A 20,445-nucleotide genomic window follows, 5' to 3' on the forward strand; every position below is an offset into this window, starting at 1 on the left:
TTACTAACATTACTGCTTGGCTTGATTTAGAAATGAGATTGTTAAGAAATAAAACGATTGACAAAAAAATCCAAGAACAAATTAAAAAAGAAAAAGATCATTGGAAAAAAGTGTTAATGAGAATTGTTGCTGTAGTAAAAACCCTTGGTAAAAATAATTTACCATTTCGAGGACAAAATGAAAAGGTTTACCAAGAAAATAATGGAAATTTTTTAAGTTTAATTGAAATGATTTCTGAGTTTGATCCAGTAATGCAAGAACACATTCGACGTATTCAAGATGGTGAAATTCATAATCATTATCTTGGGCATAATATACAAAATGAATTAATACACTTGCTAGCAACTGAAATTAAAAACCATATTATTAAAAAAATAAAGGAAGCAAAATATTTTTCAATTATACTTGATTGTACCCCAGATGCAAGTCATCAAGAACAAATGTCTCTCATACTAAGATGTGTTAATATTTCAACAAGCCCAATAAAAATAGATGAACATTTTTTAGAATTTATTAAAGTAGATGATACAAGTGGAAAAGGTATTTTCAATGAATTATTAGATGCAATAAAAAGTCTTGAACTTGATATTAATAATGTTCGAGGACAAGGTTATGATAATGGGTCTAATATGAAAGGAAAAGAGCAAGGGGTGCAAAGAAGATTGCTTGATATAAACTCCAAAGCATTTTACACGCCATGTGGTTGTCATAATCTTAATCTTGTTATATGTGACATGGCTAATTCTTGTCCTAAAGCTATATCATTTTTTGGAATAGTCCAACGTATTTATTCTTTGTTTTCTTCATCAACAAAGCGATGGAAAATTTTACAAGATAATGTGTCAATTCTAACTCTTAAGCGACTATCACAAACACGTTGGGAAAGTCGAATTGAAAGTATCAAAGCAATAAAATTCCAAATTCCACAAATAAGAGAAGTTTTATTGCAACTAGCAAAAATAACTGAAGATCCTAAAATAAAAAGTGAAGCTAATTGTTTAGTATCATATGAAATTGAAAACTTTGAATTCATATTAGGCATGACCATATGGTATGATATATTATTTGCGGTCAATACTGTAAGTAAAAGTATGCAATCTAAAGATATGCATATAGATGTTGCCATTGATCAGTTAAAAGGTCTTATTTCTTTTTTTCAAGATTATAGAGAAAATGGATTTAAATCTGCTATGATTTCATCGAAAGAGATTGCAATTAATATGGAAATAGAACCTGTATTTAGAACAAAACGAATAATTCATAGAAAAAAACAGTTTGATGAAAATGTCAATGAGGAGATAACACAATCTGCTGAAGAATCTTTTAGAATTAATTATTTCTTATTTATAGTAGATCAAGCAATTTCTTCAATTCAAAATAGGTTTGAACAATTTCAAATATATGAAAATATTTTTGGTTTTCTATTTGATATAAATAAATTGAAATCACTTGACGATGGTAGTTTGCAAAAAAATTGTTTTAGTCTTGAAAGCTTTTTGAAATATGATATTGATGGTTTAGATTTATTTTCTGAACTAAAAGTTTTAAAAGAAATTTTACCAGTAGTAAAAAGCACTCCTATTAATATATTAAATTAAATAAAAAGACTTGATTCTTTTCCAAATGCATGTATCGCTTACATAATTTTATTGACAATACCTATTACTGTTGCTTCTGCAGAAAGAAGTTTTTCAGAATTAAAATTAATAAAATCTTATTTAAGATCAACAATGTTGCAGGAAAGATTAAATGGACTAGCCATATTATCAATTGAAAAGGAGATATTAGAAAAACTTGAATATAAAAATTTAATTAGTAATTTTGCATCTCAAAAAGCAAGAAGAATAATTTTTAAATAAAAATATATTTAAATATAAGGTAATTAATTTGATATAAGAAAAAGGTCCAATTTTAACTTATCGCCTTAGGCCTCAAAATCTATTGAGCCGGCCCTGACTAGTTAGTTCCATTGTGACAGCAAATTAAAACTAAAAATATCATGTTACAACGAAGCATTAATTAATACAGATAAGTCCACGGTCGTTTTCATTTTGTTTGTAGAAATTAATGCTTGCTTGCAAGTGTAATGTCAAAGGGTACTGGCATTCTTAAATAGAGATTAGTGATAATATATATGGGTATATACTCATTGATCGATTTGAATCCCCAGCTCGTTCCATGCATGCATCAAATTTATCAAGTCATGATCATCATCAATCTACTTGGAACACGTACAGTACTACTGTATAACTAGTTAGCTATACAATATATATTTATATATATATATATATATATATATTAAGGGCACTTAAATTTTGCAAATGAATATATAAATGATATGCCTACAAAAAAAAAAAAAAAAGAATATATAAATGATATATTGACCAGCTTTCCGTTCTCTCTCTCTCTCTCTCTCTCAATTTTATATTTTTATTTTTATTTATAACTTAGCAAGGAAAAATAATATTTCAAGGAAAGGTCGCGCGCAATCAACGCTGCGAATAAAATGGTTTTTAGCCAGTGATGAGTAAACCAGTTTATATAATATATACATATATTAATTTGATCATGGAAAAAACGAAGTACCACTCTCACCACCAAGAAATTCAGACACGAAACCAGCTTTAACCTTAATGTCGTGTCGTTTCTGTCCCATGCAAACACATGATTAATTAGTACTGTATGGGCCGGAATGTTTCTAATGGCATGTGAGGTGCAGGGAAGATTCATCATATATAGCAATATCATATACTATATTTACAATAGAAATTTACAATAGAAATTATTTTCTTTATGTAGATCTTTATGTAGATCTACATAAAGAAAATAATTAAAAAAAAGAGTAATAATTTATAAACAGGCCCTATATATTACTTCTTATTTTATATAGCAATATGATCTATTTCACATTAAAATTAGGAACTTTAATTTACAATATCATATACTATAATACCATATATATATCAAAACCTACTTAAGGATTTTATTTTATTTTCCTAATTAGTCGCGCGAGTACTAAAATTTATATATCTTATTTTATATACAGTTTGAAGACGGATTATAAATAGTTCTGTTGATTGGATATCCGACAAACAATATATATTATTTAGCTATCTATCTCGACAAACACTGCCTTGGCCCAGTCGTACCTAAATTCATGATCTTTTTCTACGCCGACGCGTTTTTTTCCCAACCTAGCTAGCTAATAAAGCATATGGAATCATGGATTAATTAACTTGATGGAACAGTAATATTGAAACTAATCACAAAGTAGATAACACAGTGAAAGTGACAAGCGCCGAGTCATCTATCCTACGTTCTTCGATAGCTCGCGCCATATCAATTTCTCTTTTGGGAATTCCATTGGCCAGCCAATTGTGCATGCATTAATTAAATTAAATTAATTTAATTTAATTTACTTGAAATTACTAAGAATCTTTTGAGCAATTGAATATAAAAAAAAAAAAAAATTGACAATTAAGTTTAACGGTTCTTTTAATAATTTATAGGACAATATAGACTAATTTGTACATGCATGGAACTCGCTAGCTAATTAATTTATTGTTTAAACCAATAATTTAGAAGTTGAATTATACCCCGAATGGATACGGCCTCCTAGCTTATATATTTACGCAAATATTTATGCTGTTTTTATTATTATTATTCTGTTTCCTCCTAACGCTGACTCAATGCATGAGGAAAATGCATACAAGCCGACGGTCTTCTCGGAGCTCCTGATCTATAAATACATGTCTTTCACCTTATATATCCACGCACCAAGCAAAAGGCTTCCTTCTTCTTCCTATTCTTCTTCCAACCAAGTCATTAGTCATGGCATGCTATCTGCAGCCCACCTCGGCCTTCATTCCAGCCACTGCCACTAAATTATGCCTTTTCTTTTCACTTGTTGTCGGACTGGCTTCTGCTCAGTTATCCTCTAATTTCTATGCAACCTCGTGCCCTAAAGCCCTTTCCACCATTAAATCAGGTGTTGTCTCTGCTGTGTCAAGTGAGAAACGCATGGGAGCATCATTGCTACGTCTTCATTTTCATGACTGCTTTGTTAATGCAAGTCATCTCTCTCACTCTCTCCTTTTCTTTTCTTTTTTACCTTATTTAGTATCTTATCAGCATATATGTCTGTAGACTATATAGATCTGTTGCGTGAGGAGGCGCCATGTGTGAGAGAGAGCGCATGCAACAAAGTGACTACTGGTGACTGATTGACCATTTTAATTTTTGTCTAAGCTGCAAAAATCTGTGTCTTTAATTAAGATATTTTGAACCAGTTTTATTTAGTTTCACTGTACAGTTGTCTTTACATACGTTTACCAAGTTTGGTAAGTATTTGCATCTATCTCTCTTATTTGAAGAGGCTTTTACTAAATACTGCATGCTCATGATCTGTTTTGACTTTTCCAACTATACAGTTCCTATCATGTAAGCATGACAGAAAAGAAATGAAAATGAAAAATCCTTAGTTTATGATAATATCTCTTTTCTTTTCAATCAGCACGCCTTTCCCAGAATTTAGACACAGACCAAAAAGGTAAGCTGGATATATAGTTTTGGTCCCAACCCAAAGACATGACCGAAAGGTGATCTCCGCCTTCCCAATATTCTTTTTCCATTTTCCCCTTTGGATTAAAGGAGAAGGAATGGAAAAATAAAAAATAAAAAATAAAAATAAAGAAGAAGAATATATACAGCTATTAATATTGGACACGCGCGCCCCTGTTAATCTGTAACCAAAATTTAGACACACAGTACACGTGTGCGTGCGTGTGTGTAGATGTGTATATCGTGTATATACAATCTTGTCGGTGCTATTTATTTTTTTGCATGCATTGCTTTTATCAAATAAAGATTAACTCTTGATTATGCTGTACTTTATAAGTTCCATATACGGTAGGATTTCAGAAAGTAACATTAATATTGTCGATGATCTATCTGTAACAGGGGTGCGACGCATCGATTCTGTTGGACGCGGGAGGAGAGAAAACTGCGGGGCCCAATAACAATTCAGTAAGGGGATATGAAGTAATAGACAACATCAAATCTCAAGTGGAGAAAATCTGCCCTGGTGTTGTGTCTTGTGCTGACATTGTAGCAGTTGCTGCGAGAGACTCCGTCGTCGCTGTAAGGAATTAAAAAAAAAAAATCTTGCTGATCTTTTTGTTCAATTTTACTGATATTATCGAATAATTAATTATATTGCATTCTGCAGCTAGGTGGACGTAGTTGGACAGTTCAATTGGGAAGAAGAGATTCCACAACCGCAAGTGCAACTGCGGCAAATAGCAACCTCCCTCCTCCAACATTGAGTCTTAGTGGCCTTATTAGTGCCTTCTCAAACAAAGGTTTTACTGCCAAAGAAATGGTGGCTCTTTCAGGTGTGCTCGCTTAAATCATGTTTTATAAATGACTAAACCTAATTAACCATACAATGTTTCGCTATATATGATTTCTTTCTGCATGCAGGATCTCACACAATAGGTCAAGCAAGGTGCGTAACCTTCAGGCAAAGGATTTACAATGACGCTGACATAGATTCCTCTTTCAAAACATCGCTGCAATCCAAGTGTCCAAGCACGGCGCCAGCAGGAGACGACAACCTTTCCCCTCTTGATGTTATGAGTCCGGTATCTTTTGACAACGCTTACTTTAAGAATTTGGTGGCCAAAAAGGGTCTCTTGCACTCAGACCAACAGCTCTTCAGCGGGGGTTCCACAGACGCTCAAGTTAATGCTTATATCTCCAACCCAGCAAGCTTCCAAACAGACTTTGCTAATGCAATGGTGAAGATGGGAAACCTTAGCCCACTTACTGGTTCAAGTGGGCAGATCAGGACAAATTGCCGCAAAGTCAACTAAGTCAAAGCATAATTAAGTACACTAGCTAGCTAGGATCCTTTTCGATCGATATTTCTTTTGCTGATAATTAGAACACGAAGTCTAACATTGTGGCTTCGATCTGCATCCACAATCAAACCAAGTCTTCGGCAAATAATAATTGAAGCTCTATGGCGATGCCTAAAATCCTGATCATCAGCATCCACAATATATATCAGTACTACGTATTCAGCTTGTGTTGCACATACGCTCTTGGAATCTAGTAATTTGTCGTCGACATCATGATTTAGAAAACTTGATTTACACGTTCAAAGTGATCAAGAAAAGATCAATATTAAAAGAAACGTCCTAGTTGAAAGTCCTAGTCTGTATCTATAAATATATATATATATATATATATATATATATATATCAATATATATATATATCAATATAGATGAGACGTGTGGATCACTCTGCAAATCCTTGTAGGAAAATTTAATTAAATATATATATATATATATGTGGATGCTGCTTCTCACTTTCATGAATTTGACCTCTCAAACTTACTATTAGTGTAATATATATATTTTTAATTTATTTATTTTTTAAATATTTTTTAAAAATCTATAAGCATTTTTTAAAAACAAAAAAATTACACAATTTCATCAATAATCACTTATTATTAAAAAAATAAAAAATAAAATAAAATACCCAAACGTAATTTCAAAAAGACAAACTCATGATGATATATCTTGCCTATATATATATACACACGTATATGCAAGCAAATGGTATATTTTGCCTGTTTATTCAAACTGATCAGCTAATTAATTTCTTGAATTTCTCTAGAAATTAACCTCATACTTTTGTACATTGGATTCCAGAGCTAGCAAGCTGCAACACTTTAATTAACATTCGGAAAATAATTAAAAAAATGGAAAGAGACGTACGTACGCGCGTGTGAAGACGTACCTCTGATCCACTAACTGTGTTATCTTAATATATTTTCACTTTTTAATTTAAACTTATCTTATTTTATTATTATAATTTTTTATATAAAATATAATAAATAATTCAATTTTTTTTAATTTTTAAAATAATATTTTAATAATATTTTATAAAATTTATTTAAAATCACCTCAACCATCTTTCTGAATCTTTTAACATGTCGAACAAAGTTCACGGCCTACTTTCCAATCTGCAGGCATACAGTTTATAACCACGGCAAAGAATCTTCGTTGACAACTGCGCACACAAGAGACGTAAGTTGAATGATCATTAGAGCGGCTTAGAAGATCGAGCTAGCTAGGTTGCTAATTTCTGCCATGCCAATCATGACATATATAATGGGAACGTTAATTTGAAGTCTTGTAGATCATGCCATGCATGTTAGCTAGCAAACAAAGATATTGCCCTGCAACTTTAAGGAATGGATCAAGCTACAGCCCCGCTAGTCTCGCTGGACTTAACGTATTTTTTTCTGTGTATTTTTTTAATTTATTTTTTATATAATTTTTTTATATTTTTAAAAAATAAAATAAATTTAAAATATCATTAAAAAATATTTCTTTAATTAGAAAGTTAAAAAAAAATCATTAAAAAAATACTTCTTTAATCACGAAGTAAAATAAAAAATTCTACTTCGTGATTAAAGAAGTATTTTTTTAATAATATTGTAATTTTTATTTTATTTTTTTAAAATATTTAAAATTATTAAAAATATCTACATAAAAAAAAACTAAAAGAAAAATACATATAAAAAAACACTAGAGGCCAACGGGAGCCCCCAGTGGGGCATCTAGCATTTTTCATATAATAAATAATTTAATTTTTTTAAATTTTAAAATAATATATAAAAAAATAACATTATAATAATATTTTATTTAATTTTTAACATTTATCTCAACTCATCTCATTTCAACCTACTATCCAAACAGTACTTTAATACTTTGAGATCACCCTTTCTACCAAAGAATATTGCAACTATGCCGTCCAGCGGTGAGTGTTGGGCATGCTGTTTGGCCAAATGCCACTTTACTATCATTTTTATTATTATTTTTCATATTTTTTAAATGTTTTTAAATATTTTCTAAAAAATAAAAAATATACTAATACATTATTAATCACTTTTTTAATCATTAAAAAATTAAATATATTAACAATCAAAATAGGAGGCAAACTCATTTTCCTTCTAATCAAATTAACAAAGTGGTTGATCGGTCAATCGGTTAAGATCAGTGTCGACCAACTTGAACCACCCCGTTGACTGGGTTTAGCCAGTGCAGGCAGTCCCATGCATACCAATCGAAGTTGCATGGTTTGGTCCGTTCGGAATACTAAAATAAAAAAAATTCGTAGTGATACAGTAATTATAATTCACCAACTCACTACAAGAAATTAGACTTTTTCCAGCGATTTTAAGATTGCCGCAATCAAAATCGCCGTAAAAAAAGACTTTTTACGGCGATTTTTAAATCGCTGAAGAATTCCACCACAAAGTTGACGAATGTTGAAGGAGAATTTAGTGTTTATTTTTTGCGGCGACTTTTGTACGTTTAGCGGCGATTTATATCGTCGCAAAAAAATATTATAACTGTAGTAACTTTTTATTTGCGGCGAATTTGTAATCGCCGCAATAGATATTTTTCCCAGCGAATACTGCCGTTGTGAAAATCATTTTCTTATTAAGGGCGAATCAGTAACGCCGGGGAAAGTGATAAAATTAAATCCCCCGCGTTTTCCCCTCATTCCTCTAATTCCCTCCGTCTCCTCCCCCCCTCCCGTCTCTTCCGAATCCCTCTTCTCCCCCGATCCCCACTCTTCATGCCTCCACGCCGCAACCACTGCACGCCGCTGCCGACCCACCGTCGCCGTCCACCTCCACCGTCGCCGTCCAACCCAGCCAAGCCCCTTCCTCGCGGTTTCTGTCTCCCGCAGTTCTCCCTCGCTCTTCACGATCGAAGTCCTTTCTCCCTCGGGTTCCCAGTGCCGCCACGTCACCTCCATATACCGGTGTAGCTACCCCCCCCCAACGGTCCCCAGCCCCTCCACCGAAGCTTTCCCTCTCTCTCACCGTCGATCTGCTCTCCTCCTCACATATCTCGCTCAATCTCCTCGTACAAGTCCTGCGCCGCCTTCCTCCACGGCGCAATTTATGGTATAAACCCGTCTCCTTATCTCAAGGAAAATTATGTTTATGTGATTGAATGGCATTATGTTTGCATAATTGGACATATATGTATATATTCATTGCGTTGATTATGGTAGACTTAGAAGAAGTGATGTGTGGTTGGGATTGTAATGGAGTTGGAGGTGAAGTATAAAGATTGTGAAATATGAGATTTGTGTTATTTGTTCTGTGTGGAGTTTAATTGGACCTTGTTTTGAGTTCAAGCGAATTCTAGTCTTCCAAAATTTTGTTTTATCTGTGAAATTGTTTCACGAGGCCTCACCTGTGTGATGTTGTCAAACTTGATAAACTTGCATGGATACCTATATAACTTACCACATTCACACGTCTGTTTATGTGATTGAGAGTTTTTGCTTGCAAATATTAACATATCTTTTATTTACATTTGATATTCTCTCAGCATTCAAGTAAAATTTATTTTATGTATTTTTTTCCTGAATCTTCATGTATAGCAAAATATCATGATATATATATATATATAAATATATATATATATATATATTTATATAGGTCATGTGTTGACATATATAAGTTATGAATGACCAGATTTTTATTTAAAAGGTTCTAGTGTTGGCAGCTTGGATTTTTAGCTTTGTTGAATGCATCAATTCAGGTTAATCTCAAGATTGGTCCTTACGTTTAAGCTGAGTGGAACTTTGGATAATATTATAATTGTCTGATTTGCAAGTGTGAAAATTTCTCTTAATTTACTGTAAAGTTTTGACACATGCAAATTTAGCATTAACCTTTTTCCATAATAAATAAGTACTTGTTAGTAAGAGAGAGAAGAGAGGGGAGGGGGGAGGAGATGGATACTTGTCCTGCCTTGTTAATCTTCATACATATGCATGTTTATTTTATCTACAAGTCACTATCATAATGGAGATAATGTTATAATTGTTATTTTTTATTGCTCTTACTTTTGGGATATAATCATTTTTATATTGTTTTCTAGTTGTTCAAGTGAGGTTGACACATTTCCTTCAATTATTACATAACATATCGAGAACATTAAACCTCCATTGATGGAAGGTTTGGATGGTTTAGTAGCTATAAGCAATCTTCCATTCTTCCTTGGTACTTTATGGTTGAAACTATTAATGCCATTGATCCTTTTTCTTGTTCCTCTTATCTCAGAAAACCATAAAGCTTTGATGATAAATGGCCACTCTGAATTAAATGGTGCGTAGATCTCCCAGCCTATGGATGTTATGAGCGATTTTTTTTTTTGCAAATCTGTCTCTTATTAAGTGATTTTACCACTGTGTAGCAGGAAGTTTTCAACTTCATCCACACCATCAGCTCAAAGGTTTGGTTTAAAATCAGTAAAGAAAGTAAGTTGTTGATCAAATCAAATCAATCACATTGCCATGTTAGCACCAATGAATTGCTGCCACATGTCATTAATAATTGTTTAAATACTGAATATTATAAAAAACAAAACTTTGCTGCTTGGGTTGTGCTGCTCAGGTCATGTGCTCAAGTCCATGGGGACTATTTTAGTAATTCTTTATTTTATATGGTTGCCTTGCTTGTTGTTAGTAATCTCAAAAATTTTAAGTTATTGTAGCCCCTTTTCTTAATGATTTCCTAAATGCTTAATTTTTGTTGCATAATATCTTCTGCATGTAATTTTAAGTTATTAAAAGTATAGTTGCCCCATATCAATACAAATTATAAGAACTTTTAGTATAGGACATATTTATTTAAATTTGTGTACTTTGGTATCTTACTAACAGTAGGATGAAGTGCAGATTGGCGAGTTAATCATGATTATTTTGTTATACTTTCTAGGGAAATTAGTGCAAAATCCTCCGATTCTGATTAGCTTGAGTAGTTGTGACGTGAGTGCAATGCATGGAGGCAATTACCATGAAAGCAAGTGGATATTCCAGGTGCTTCTTTTGGAGAGTTCCAAAGGAGAACCATTCCTTCCATTCTAAAGGAATCAAATTGCACAAATATGCAATCTGTTTGAACTGCTATTAAACGATTTTTATTGTTATTATTGAACCCTCAATCTTATTGTCAATGCTCAACATGTGCCTAAGATTTAACTAGTTTCCATGTTCAGGTTTTATTATTGTTATGATAAGCTACAATCAGATTTTAACTTTATTTTTTAACTTGGTGGAAGGCTTATGCAGGATCACAAACACTGCAGAGTATCATTTTATTGAACCTTGTTTCAATAGGCTCACATTTGTCAGTCTTAGTGAGTTTCTTGGATGGTTGTTTATTCTGCTTTTCTAGTTTTTTTTATCAAACTTCTATGTTCTTATTTGTCAACTTGCTTCTGACAGTTGAGATTGGTTGGTGGCATGTTTTGGTTTGATGTCAAATGTAATGAACAAAAGGTTTGCAAGTTCTGGTAATAGAAGCATGTAAGTTTCTAATCCACTAATTTTCTGCACTTGTAAGTGTTGTAATAATTATTACAGCATATATTTGGCATGCTTAGAATGTTCTTTGGGATTGGAATAAAGATTGAATATTACTAGTTACAATAAAATTTGCATGACATGGTTTCCCATCTTTCATTGTTCACTCAAAGTCCACAAAGGAAGACAGTTGTGGACACACCCCAACAGTCCCTCCTTCATGATGACGTTCCCGCGACTCGAGCCTATAACCTTTGGCTCTGACGCCACTTGTTGGACGGTTGAGTTGCCAATCCACCTAAAACCAATTGGTGTTAGGGAAGGTTCATTCAAGTATTTTATGACATTCAATATGCACCCCACAAGACTGTTTTTAGTGGATATTGAAGAGGTGCCTAATCCTTTCAGTGGAATGTATTGCAGTTAGTGTGTTTGTTTGATTTATATAGTTTTGGTTGTACAGTTGACATTTGGTTATATACATATTTTTCCCTTGTTCATAATTTCAGAATGGAATCAGCATACAGGACATGGGTAAGAGAGAGGCGAGAAATACTATCACCAGAGGATTCGGATGAACTCTGTACAGAGTTGCAAACTGCTTTAGGTACTTCCAAATGGCAGGTACATTACTTTTCTTGTTTCTCTAATTTCTGCATCCCACCTATTCCCTTCTCTTTAATTTACTTTCTTTTTGTTAGTTCAATAGGTGTGCAAAGTACAATGTAATTATTGTATTACCTGTAGTATGGTTTCTGGAGGATAAAGGATCACTCAACTTAAGCCAATGTTGGTTTTTTTATTTTCTAAGATCAGTTTTATGCTTTCATGGGTTTCAATCATCGTCAATTTCTGATCCTTATCATTCAAAGCACGTCTGGTTTCTTATTCTACTTGTTCTTACAAATCGAGTTGCATTTAGAAACCTAGTTTTGGTGTTTGCCTCTGAATCCCTTATGGTGGTCATTCCTTGATCCTGCACTATTGGAACAAGACTGTGGTTAGTTAATTGTTTTCTACAAATCTAATTAATGGCCGTGCGGCCAGGTAGGCTATAGCATGATGTGAAATCGATCTGAAATAAAACAACATCTTTCTTCCAATTTATTTACAACCACTCGTACGTACAAACTCATTATGTATCTGAATTAAATAGATCCTAAATTAGCGGTTAGGAACTTCTATTTATTTATTAGTTTAGTACAAGCTAGTACTCTTTCCCAAACGGAATTAAGAGAATTAAGTTCGAATTAAGTACAGTTACAAGTAGTAGTACTACTCTACTACTAATTCTGTGGGATTTTTTTTTTTATTTTGTGAAATATATTTTCCGGCGATTAAAATTCGCCGGAAATTCTTTTTCCGTCAATTTACAGTATTTGCGGCGAAAAATATTCGCCACAAATAAGCTTTACCAGCTATTTTTTGAAATCGCTGCTGTTGACTATTAACTAAATTCCAGCGATTTTTAAATCACCGGTATTGATCTATACCGGCACATTTTTATCTCCGCAATTGTTATTTCAAAACATTTTAGTCAATAGCAGCGATTTCAAAAAATCGTTGTTGAAGCTTATTTCCGACGATTTTTCCTCTTTTTGCGACAGTATTAAATCGCTGGAATTAATTTTTCCCAGCGATTAACAATTGAATCGTATCTTGCAATTGTGGCGATAAAATGTCCTTTTGGCAGCGAATAAAAATCGCCGGTAAATAAAATTGTGTCCCGGCGATTTTTGGCTCCCTTTGGAGTAGATCAAAAGTGGAGGTTTAATACTGGCGAATATCCAGCGATTTATAAATCGTTGGAAAATGTGTTAGGCAGCGATTTTATAATTTTTCTCAGCGAAAATAAATCGTTGGGAAATGTGATTTCCCTTGTAGTGACTTCTCAAATATAATATTCTTTTCTTTTAAATTTCAGTACATTAAATCAAAATAAAACTTAAATTTTATTCACTAGCTACATATATAAAAGTTGTAATTAATTAGTTGTTACCTAGTATATAATGTTTGGGAATACAACTGTTCTCAAATTATTTTATTATTATTTAAAAATTATTTATTATAATTTATAAATTATTTCACAACTATTTATAAATAATTTGATATACACTTAACATTCAAACCGAACTTTAATCATTAATTTCTAAAAAAAAAAAATGTAGGAATTGTTATCATGTTTTGTTGTCCTGATCAATATTTATTTTGCTGATCATAATTAGAACACCAAGTCTAACATTGTGGCTTGGTGGCCTGGCCACGATCGAGGACGTCAAATCAAACCAAGTCTTCGGCAAATAATAATTGAAGCTCTATGGCGATGCCTAAAATCCTGATCATCAGCATCCACAATATATATCGGTACTACTCAGCTTGTGTTGCACATGATACGCGCTTGGAATCTAGCTTGTCGTTGACAGCTTCATGATTTAGAAAACTTGATTCACACGTTCAAAGTCAAGAAAAGAATATTAAGAAACGTCCTAACGTGTGTATGTATGTATATATATCGATCTAGAAGAGACGTGTGGACCACTCTGCAGTAGCAGAACTAGAAATTTGTTGTAGGGGAGCCGAGTAAAACTAAAATTATAATAAAATATTTTTTATTCTATTTTTTAGTCAAAATAATTTATAAGATCAAAATAATTTTGTAGAGGAGGCCAAAATATTTTTTTAGAGAGGGGATCAACACAATATGAAATAATATAATCCTATTAAATCATAAAAAACTAAAATATATTAATTTTTTTTCAAACTTTGGGGGGGCATGCAGGTCCGCCACTGCCACTCTGCAAATCCTTTTAGGAAAAATATGATCTATATATATGGATGCTCATACTCAGTTTCATGAATTTGGTCTCTCAAACTTACGAGTAGTGTAATTATATTTTTTTAAATATTTTTTAAACATCTTATAAACATTTTTTTTTAAAATAAAAAATACATCACTTCATTGATAGTCATTTTCTTAATTATTAAAAATATAAAAAATAAAATAAAATATCCAAACTAATTTAAAAAAGACAAACACATGATGATATATTTTGCCTATATATACACACACACGTATATGCAAGCAAATGGTTATATATTTTGCCTGTTTATTCAAACTGATCATCAGCTAATTTCTTGAAGTTCACTAGAAATTAACCTCAAACTTTTGTACATGGGATTCCAGCTAGCAAGCTGCAGCACTTTAATTAGGAAAATTCTACACATTATACTATCATCCTAATTACTTTCATCATACTAAATAAGATGTTGTACATTTATTACTATTAAATAATTATTTATTATATATTTCTTTATCGTCTAATGATAATAAATGTATCACGTATTATTTAATATAATTAAATTAAAATGAGAGTGTGTTATATATTATTATTCTTTTAATTAACATGCATAAAATTAAGGACATAGAGAGAGACGTACGTACGCGCTTGTGGGTACGTACCGCTGATCCACTAGCTAGATATTACTATTAAGATAGCACCGCTTTATTTCCTTTTAAATCGATTTCTTCACCTGCATCCAACTAATCCGAATGGCCTAATTAATTAATTAATTTGCTGACCGCTGTACATATTTAAAAAATAGTACCTTTGTTTGTCACTTTGTATGTCGATCGAGTACTAATGATTTTGTTCTCAACGTCGATACAACTCCTCAATTTTGATTTGATTAGCAACAATATATATAATATATCACCAAATAAACCTACCTACGTAGCCTATTATTTGAAAAAAAAATTACTCTTAACACTAGATCTAAATGTACATCATAGCTGACATGATAACAGGTAGCTAGTCCAACTAATTAATCATTTTTTATATATACTTGACGGAACTAAAAATTTTACTACATGTTTTTAATTTTCTTATTTAATAATTAATTAAGTATTTTTAATATTTTTAAGTATTATTTAAAATTATTTAATAAAATATATTAAAAAAACAATACTGTCGGCAGCCCATTTGAGCCACTCTTTATTAAATCCCGTTTGAATTAAAAATTCATATCATTTTATTATTATAATTTTTTAAAATTTATATAAAATATAATAAACAATTTAACTCTTTTAATTTTTAAAATAATAATAATAATAATAATAATATTTTATCTACTTCATTTAAAATTATCTCTATTTATTTCAACTTATTTATAAATCTAAACGTAGCGTAATTTAACATCTCTGGCTAAGTACACCTACTTTCCAATCTGCATCTTAGGATAGGACGTACTTGCATGCAGGCATAGTATCTAACACGCTATTGATGCAGTGTATAACCTCGGCAAAGAATCTTCGTTGAATAACTGCGGACACAAGAGACGTACGTTGAATGATCATTAGAAGATCGAGCTAGCTAGGTTGCTAATTTCTGCCATGCCAATCATATATATAATGGGAACGTTAATTTGAAGTCTTGTAGATCATGCCATGCATGCTAGCTAGCAAACAAAGATATTGCCCTGCAACTTTAAGCGATTGGCGTGTGGGTCAGCATATACTATACAGAGTGGCCGTGGAAATTCGATCTACGTGATCTTCTGCATGGCTATATATGTTTCACCCTATTCACATTTGTCCAAGTATGAACATGAGTACGATCGATGATCATAATAATCCTTAAGAAATGCATAATTAACTTTAAACCAAAGAAAACGAGTACAAATTAAAGAGCCTTTGGAAACCATGCAAATTTTACTTTTAACAAGATTATTCGTTGCAAATTTTGTTCACGTATGTGTTGAGGATTCTCGGATATCCTCACCTAAATTGGATAGACTTTCTATATGTGTAATGATTAATCCTTGATCCTAGGAGATTGATCATTGATTTTTGTACATGTTGTCCATTCTAATTGTAATTACCATAGATGTATATTTCCTGTATACACTCTATAAAACTCTAGAAATGGAAAACATTCACCACCCTCAAAGGTGTGGTGGTTCTTTGAAAACATTCTCATGGCATCAGAGTAATACCTGAATTAACCTCCTTTGATCCCGATGGCCTCTTATCTTTCTTTCTCTACTCTTTCTTTCAACTCCATAATTCACATGGTGACCATTAAGTTGTTCCCTTCCAATTACCTACTTTGGAAGAGTAAGCTTCTTCTCTCAATGTGGACATACACAACTTCTTCTCTCAATTATGTATCCATTATAAGTAAGAGTGAGGCCGGCCTAGTTTCAAGAAGAGTACTGGTGGTATCACTTTTCATCATCATACCCGATCATACTTCTTGATATAACTTAAAATATTTTAAGTGATTTTATATATTTACCATATAAATAAACAATCACTTAAAATATGTCACATCAAAAGAAGATGTGATTGGAGATTAAAAAAAATTAAAATGAAAGAATGGTATTTTTCTTTAAAAAATATTAGTGATGGTACTTTCATTGACGAAAAAAAAAAATCATTACATATACTTGATTTATGTAAAGATCAGTCAAATTTATAATTAATAAAAAAAAAAAGATGTATATTGGGTTAAACAGTGACTGGATGAAATTTGTTCATTTGTTCCTTTCAATTAATTTCATATTTTTATTTATATATATAACAAAAATTCTATATACAGTCACTTTTATTTATTTTTTATAAACTCCATTGATGTGATTAGTTGTATAATAAGTATGTACAAGAGACGTTCTGAAATATTTTTTATTAAATGCAAGCCAAACTTACATAATTAAAAATAGAGATATATTAATAAGACTTTTAGCAAGGGTACACGCTTGCGCCCTTTTGTTTTTCTCTTGTGTCCGTTTGCTCTCTCTACCCCCGACTTTTGTCATCCCAGTATCTCCGACCAGGGGGAAGGAGCCTCATCTCCTCCTCCCTTCCACTCACCTAGCTCTTATGTATAGGTCTATTTCTGATTTTCCTTTACTTTTTTTGAAGATACTGCCAAGAGATATTGATCTACTGCTCGTTGGCCATATACAACCACCACACACCCCTCCAAAGGAATCCATAGCCGCTGATCTGTCGGACGGTAGAAGAATTCTGTCCAGCCAAGTGGTGAGTGTGGTTCACGCGAGGATTACAGTGCGCATAGGCCTCATGCACTGCCGCATCAGAAGGAGATTCATGCCGCCACGCGCGGCGTCACTGGTGCCAACGGCTTCGAATCTTTCTGATCTGCTGCTTGTTTTGTTCTCAATGCAGTGCGTGTCCCGCAAGCGTCACCATCGTTGGTGGTGGTCCTTTACCGGTGTATCGGATTATCTTTAGGCTGCTATTCTCCTATGTTTCTGTTTTCCCTAACGAGCGATCAAGACGATGTGATCGTGATAGTCTCTTACAATTAGACCGGATCAACAAAATGCAGTGCACCCCTCTCAACTGTGGCTATTAAAAAATATTAGTACAATGAATTAAGAATAAGTAAAATACTGAATTTGTGTAAGAGATTGTCGACGCTTTACTGTTCGTCGAATTTGAGTTAAGTTTATAGTTTATTTATCAGAATATATTAAAACTGCTTTAAAGCAGCATCCCCTGTAGGATTGGGTTGGAGTCAAGTTTTTGGCTTAATAACTTGCTTTTTCATTTTTATTTTTAGTGTTGTTTTTGTTGTGTTTGAGATGATTATTGGGTACTCCTACCTCACTTAATCTTGTACACTTATAACTGTTTAGTTTGTCTTTATAATGCTAATTAACTTGTCGAGAAAAAAAAAAAAAAAGTAAACACGAGCGCCTGGTCACTATTTCTTATGTAGGACTGTTACTGCTCATTCTAAATTTTATAATCTCTAATCATATTTATTGATGTGACAATATCTTAAATGATTTCTTTTATCAACTACTTACCTAAAATTCATTTAAAATCATGTGTCACGTAACAAGCGTGTTTGGAAATGACAAAATGTTAAAATAGAACAGTGGATTATTCTTCCATGATTAGCGGTACCCTTTCTAATTACAATTTACTAGTACGCTGGGCCCTGGGGGTATTTTGAACCGGTCAAGAAAACCACTTGATCACCATATAATATATATCCACTACAGCTAGTGGACCTTAGACAAGGATTTTCCTTCAATATCAAAGTAATGGAAGTTGGTGTATAAACAGTATTATCTATTGAATCTAATAATTAAAATTGTGGACCAGAATACCCCCCCAAAACAATAAATAATGTTATTACTGACAGCAAATAATGAGATCAGACATTAGGAAGCTCCACAAAATGAGAAAAAGAGGCGTAGCCCAGCGGTGATGAAACTAAAAATCTAATTTAGGGGTCAAAAGTATATGTAAAAATTTATATAAAAAGTATGACATAAATCTATATATATAATAAAAAAATACATATTTTCTAACTACAAGTTTGAATGCATAAGAAAATAGGTAACCAGTTATGTTAATTCATGAGCTCATCTCTCTTTTATTGAATAAAACTCATGATCATTAGAAAATAGGTAACCAGTTATGTTAATTCATGAGCTCATCTCTCTTTTATTGAATAAAACTCATGATCATTAATTATGGCATTCTTATTAAACCTTTCAGTAATGTCTTTCTCAATATAGTCTGTCAAAAAATCTCCAAGGAAGTTATCTTTCTTTTTTTTGTTTCGAAACCTTGTCTTGATAATGTTCATAGCCAAAGAAGCTCGTTTCCATAGCGTAGCTATTGAAATTGGAAGTGTCAAGACAAATCGAGTTAATCTGTTACCTGGATTCAGTTTGGATCTCAAATTCATCTCAACTCATCTTATCTAATCATTACACTTTTTTTAAATTTCAATACAAAATATAATAAACAATTCAACTTTTTCAAATCTTAAAATAATAATAATATTAAAAAAATAATATTCTAACAATATTTTATTTAACTTTCAAATTTTTTCTCAACTCAATTCAGTTCAACATCTAAATGCAGCCTAAACCTTAAACTTCTCAATAGTTTTCAATACCCGACATAAATAAAAAATTGTAGGCAAGTATTGTAGATTTGGATGATAAAGAACATCGAATATGTAATATTGTAACTGAAATTTTAGTTGATCTTTCCTTGTTAAGCAAAATCTTTTGGATAAAACTTTTCTAGAAGATCATATATATTATTGTCAATTTTAAACGATTAAGAACAAATATGAATATGCACATATAGTGTTTTGCTTTGGGTCATGGATTAGAAGCTCATTACTTTGAAACATGATCATAATTGCCACTTTTAAAGTTACTCTATATTTATTTATTCTTTTTTAGTACTCTACATGTAAATCTTATACCATCCATCTCTATTTAATCATTATGCAATTTGTCATTTTTATTATTTTATCTTGCTTAAATACGTGTGTATTTAGATAGAAGAATAAAAGTGATAAATTATATGTTAATTCGATATATATGTGTGGTGTAAGACTTCTTTATATATAGGGGGTTCGCCACTAGTGTGGCCCGACGCGTTTTTCTCCCCAAACCAATTATAAAGCATACGAATCAAATTTCTTCAGCGAAACTTTTCCACTAATCAAATCAAAGGGAACAATGAGTCATATCTAAATTAATGAGTTGAAAACGCCATGAGAAAGTGAAATTAGTTGATAGCACCATGTCGTCTATACATATATATAAAATATATATAATCAGTACCTTCGAGACATTACTTCTATCCATTTGTCTCTTTCGGGAGTGTCGTCCAGCTACAATAATATGCAAATCTTGACTCAAGTTTTTCTGTGAATATATCCCAATGATCACCAAATTAAACTCCGGCCACAGAAAGTTATGAAATTTCTTTCGGAAAGATAAGCATGCACCATGCTTGCAATGAATCTACCAGTCCATAAAAAAGATCGAGAACCACAAAACAAGTACAAGAAAACAACTACTTTTAGATTCCATTATTATTATTTTCAGAAATAAATTACAATATTAGTCTCTGCATGGGTTTGGCGTTGTTAAAATAGATCCTTGGCATTTAAAAAGTTGAGTCCAAGGAACAAGATAAATCTCCTTCTACATATTAATTAGTCCTCCCATCCATTTTCTTGGGGCCGGGGAATTTGAT

The 20,445-nt window shown here is 32.1% G+C and overlaps 1 protein-coding gene across 2 annotated transcripts; it reads left to right on the top strand.

Moving 5' to 3' along the window:
- The first annotated feature begins 3,668 nt into the window (after window positions 1-3,668).
- Window positions 3,669-13,785, top strand: LOC108991044 (cationic peroxidase 1-like). Of its 2 annotated transcripts, XR_004801211.1 has the most exons (5): window positions 3,752-4,068; window positions 4,960-5,139; window positions 5,228-5,393; window positions 5,482-5,959; window positions 13,646-13,785. XR_004801211.1 is itself a non-coding variant. In XM_035688982.1 (4 exons), exons 1-4 carry the CDS (start codon window positions 3,832-3,834, stop codon window positions 5,871-5,873), a joined length of 975 nt encoding a protein of 324 aa, XP_035544875.1. In that variant the 5' UTR covers window positions 3,669-3,831; the 3' UTR covers window positions 5,874-6,095. The 2 variants fall into 2 exon arrangements, 1 of the variants encoding a protein (XP_035544875.1); XM_035688982.1 differs by lacking the exon at window positions 13,646-13,785 and having other exon boundaries at window positions 3,669-4,068; window positions 5,482-6,095.
- The last annotated feature ends 6,660 nt before the right edge of the window (window positions 13,786-20,445 follow it).

Source organism: Juglans regia, chromosome 3 (assembly GCF_001411555.2).
Source record: "Juglans regia cultivar Chandler chromosome 3, Walnut 2.0, whole genome shotgun sequence".
NCBI lineage: Eukaryota > Viridiplantae > Streptophyta > Magnoliopsida > Fagales > Juglandaceae > Juglans > Juglans regia.

Excerpts from the sequence above, each read along its gene's own strand:
- LOC108991044 (XM_035688982.1), top strand. The coding sequence starts at position 3,832 with ATGGCATGCTATCTGCAGCCCACCTCGGCCTTCATTCCAGCCACTGCC. Across the intron at positions 5,140-5,227 it reads CGAGAGACTCCGTCGTCGCT|CTAGGTGGACGTAGTTGGAC; the intron begins GTAAGGAATTAA and ends TGCATTCTGCAG. Across the intron at positions 5,394-5,481 it reads AGAAATGGTGGCTCTTTCAG|GATCTCACACAATAGGTCAA; the intron begins GTGTGCTCGCTT and ends TTCTGCATGCAG.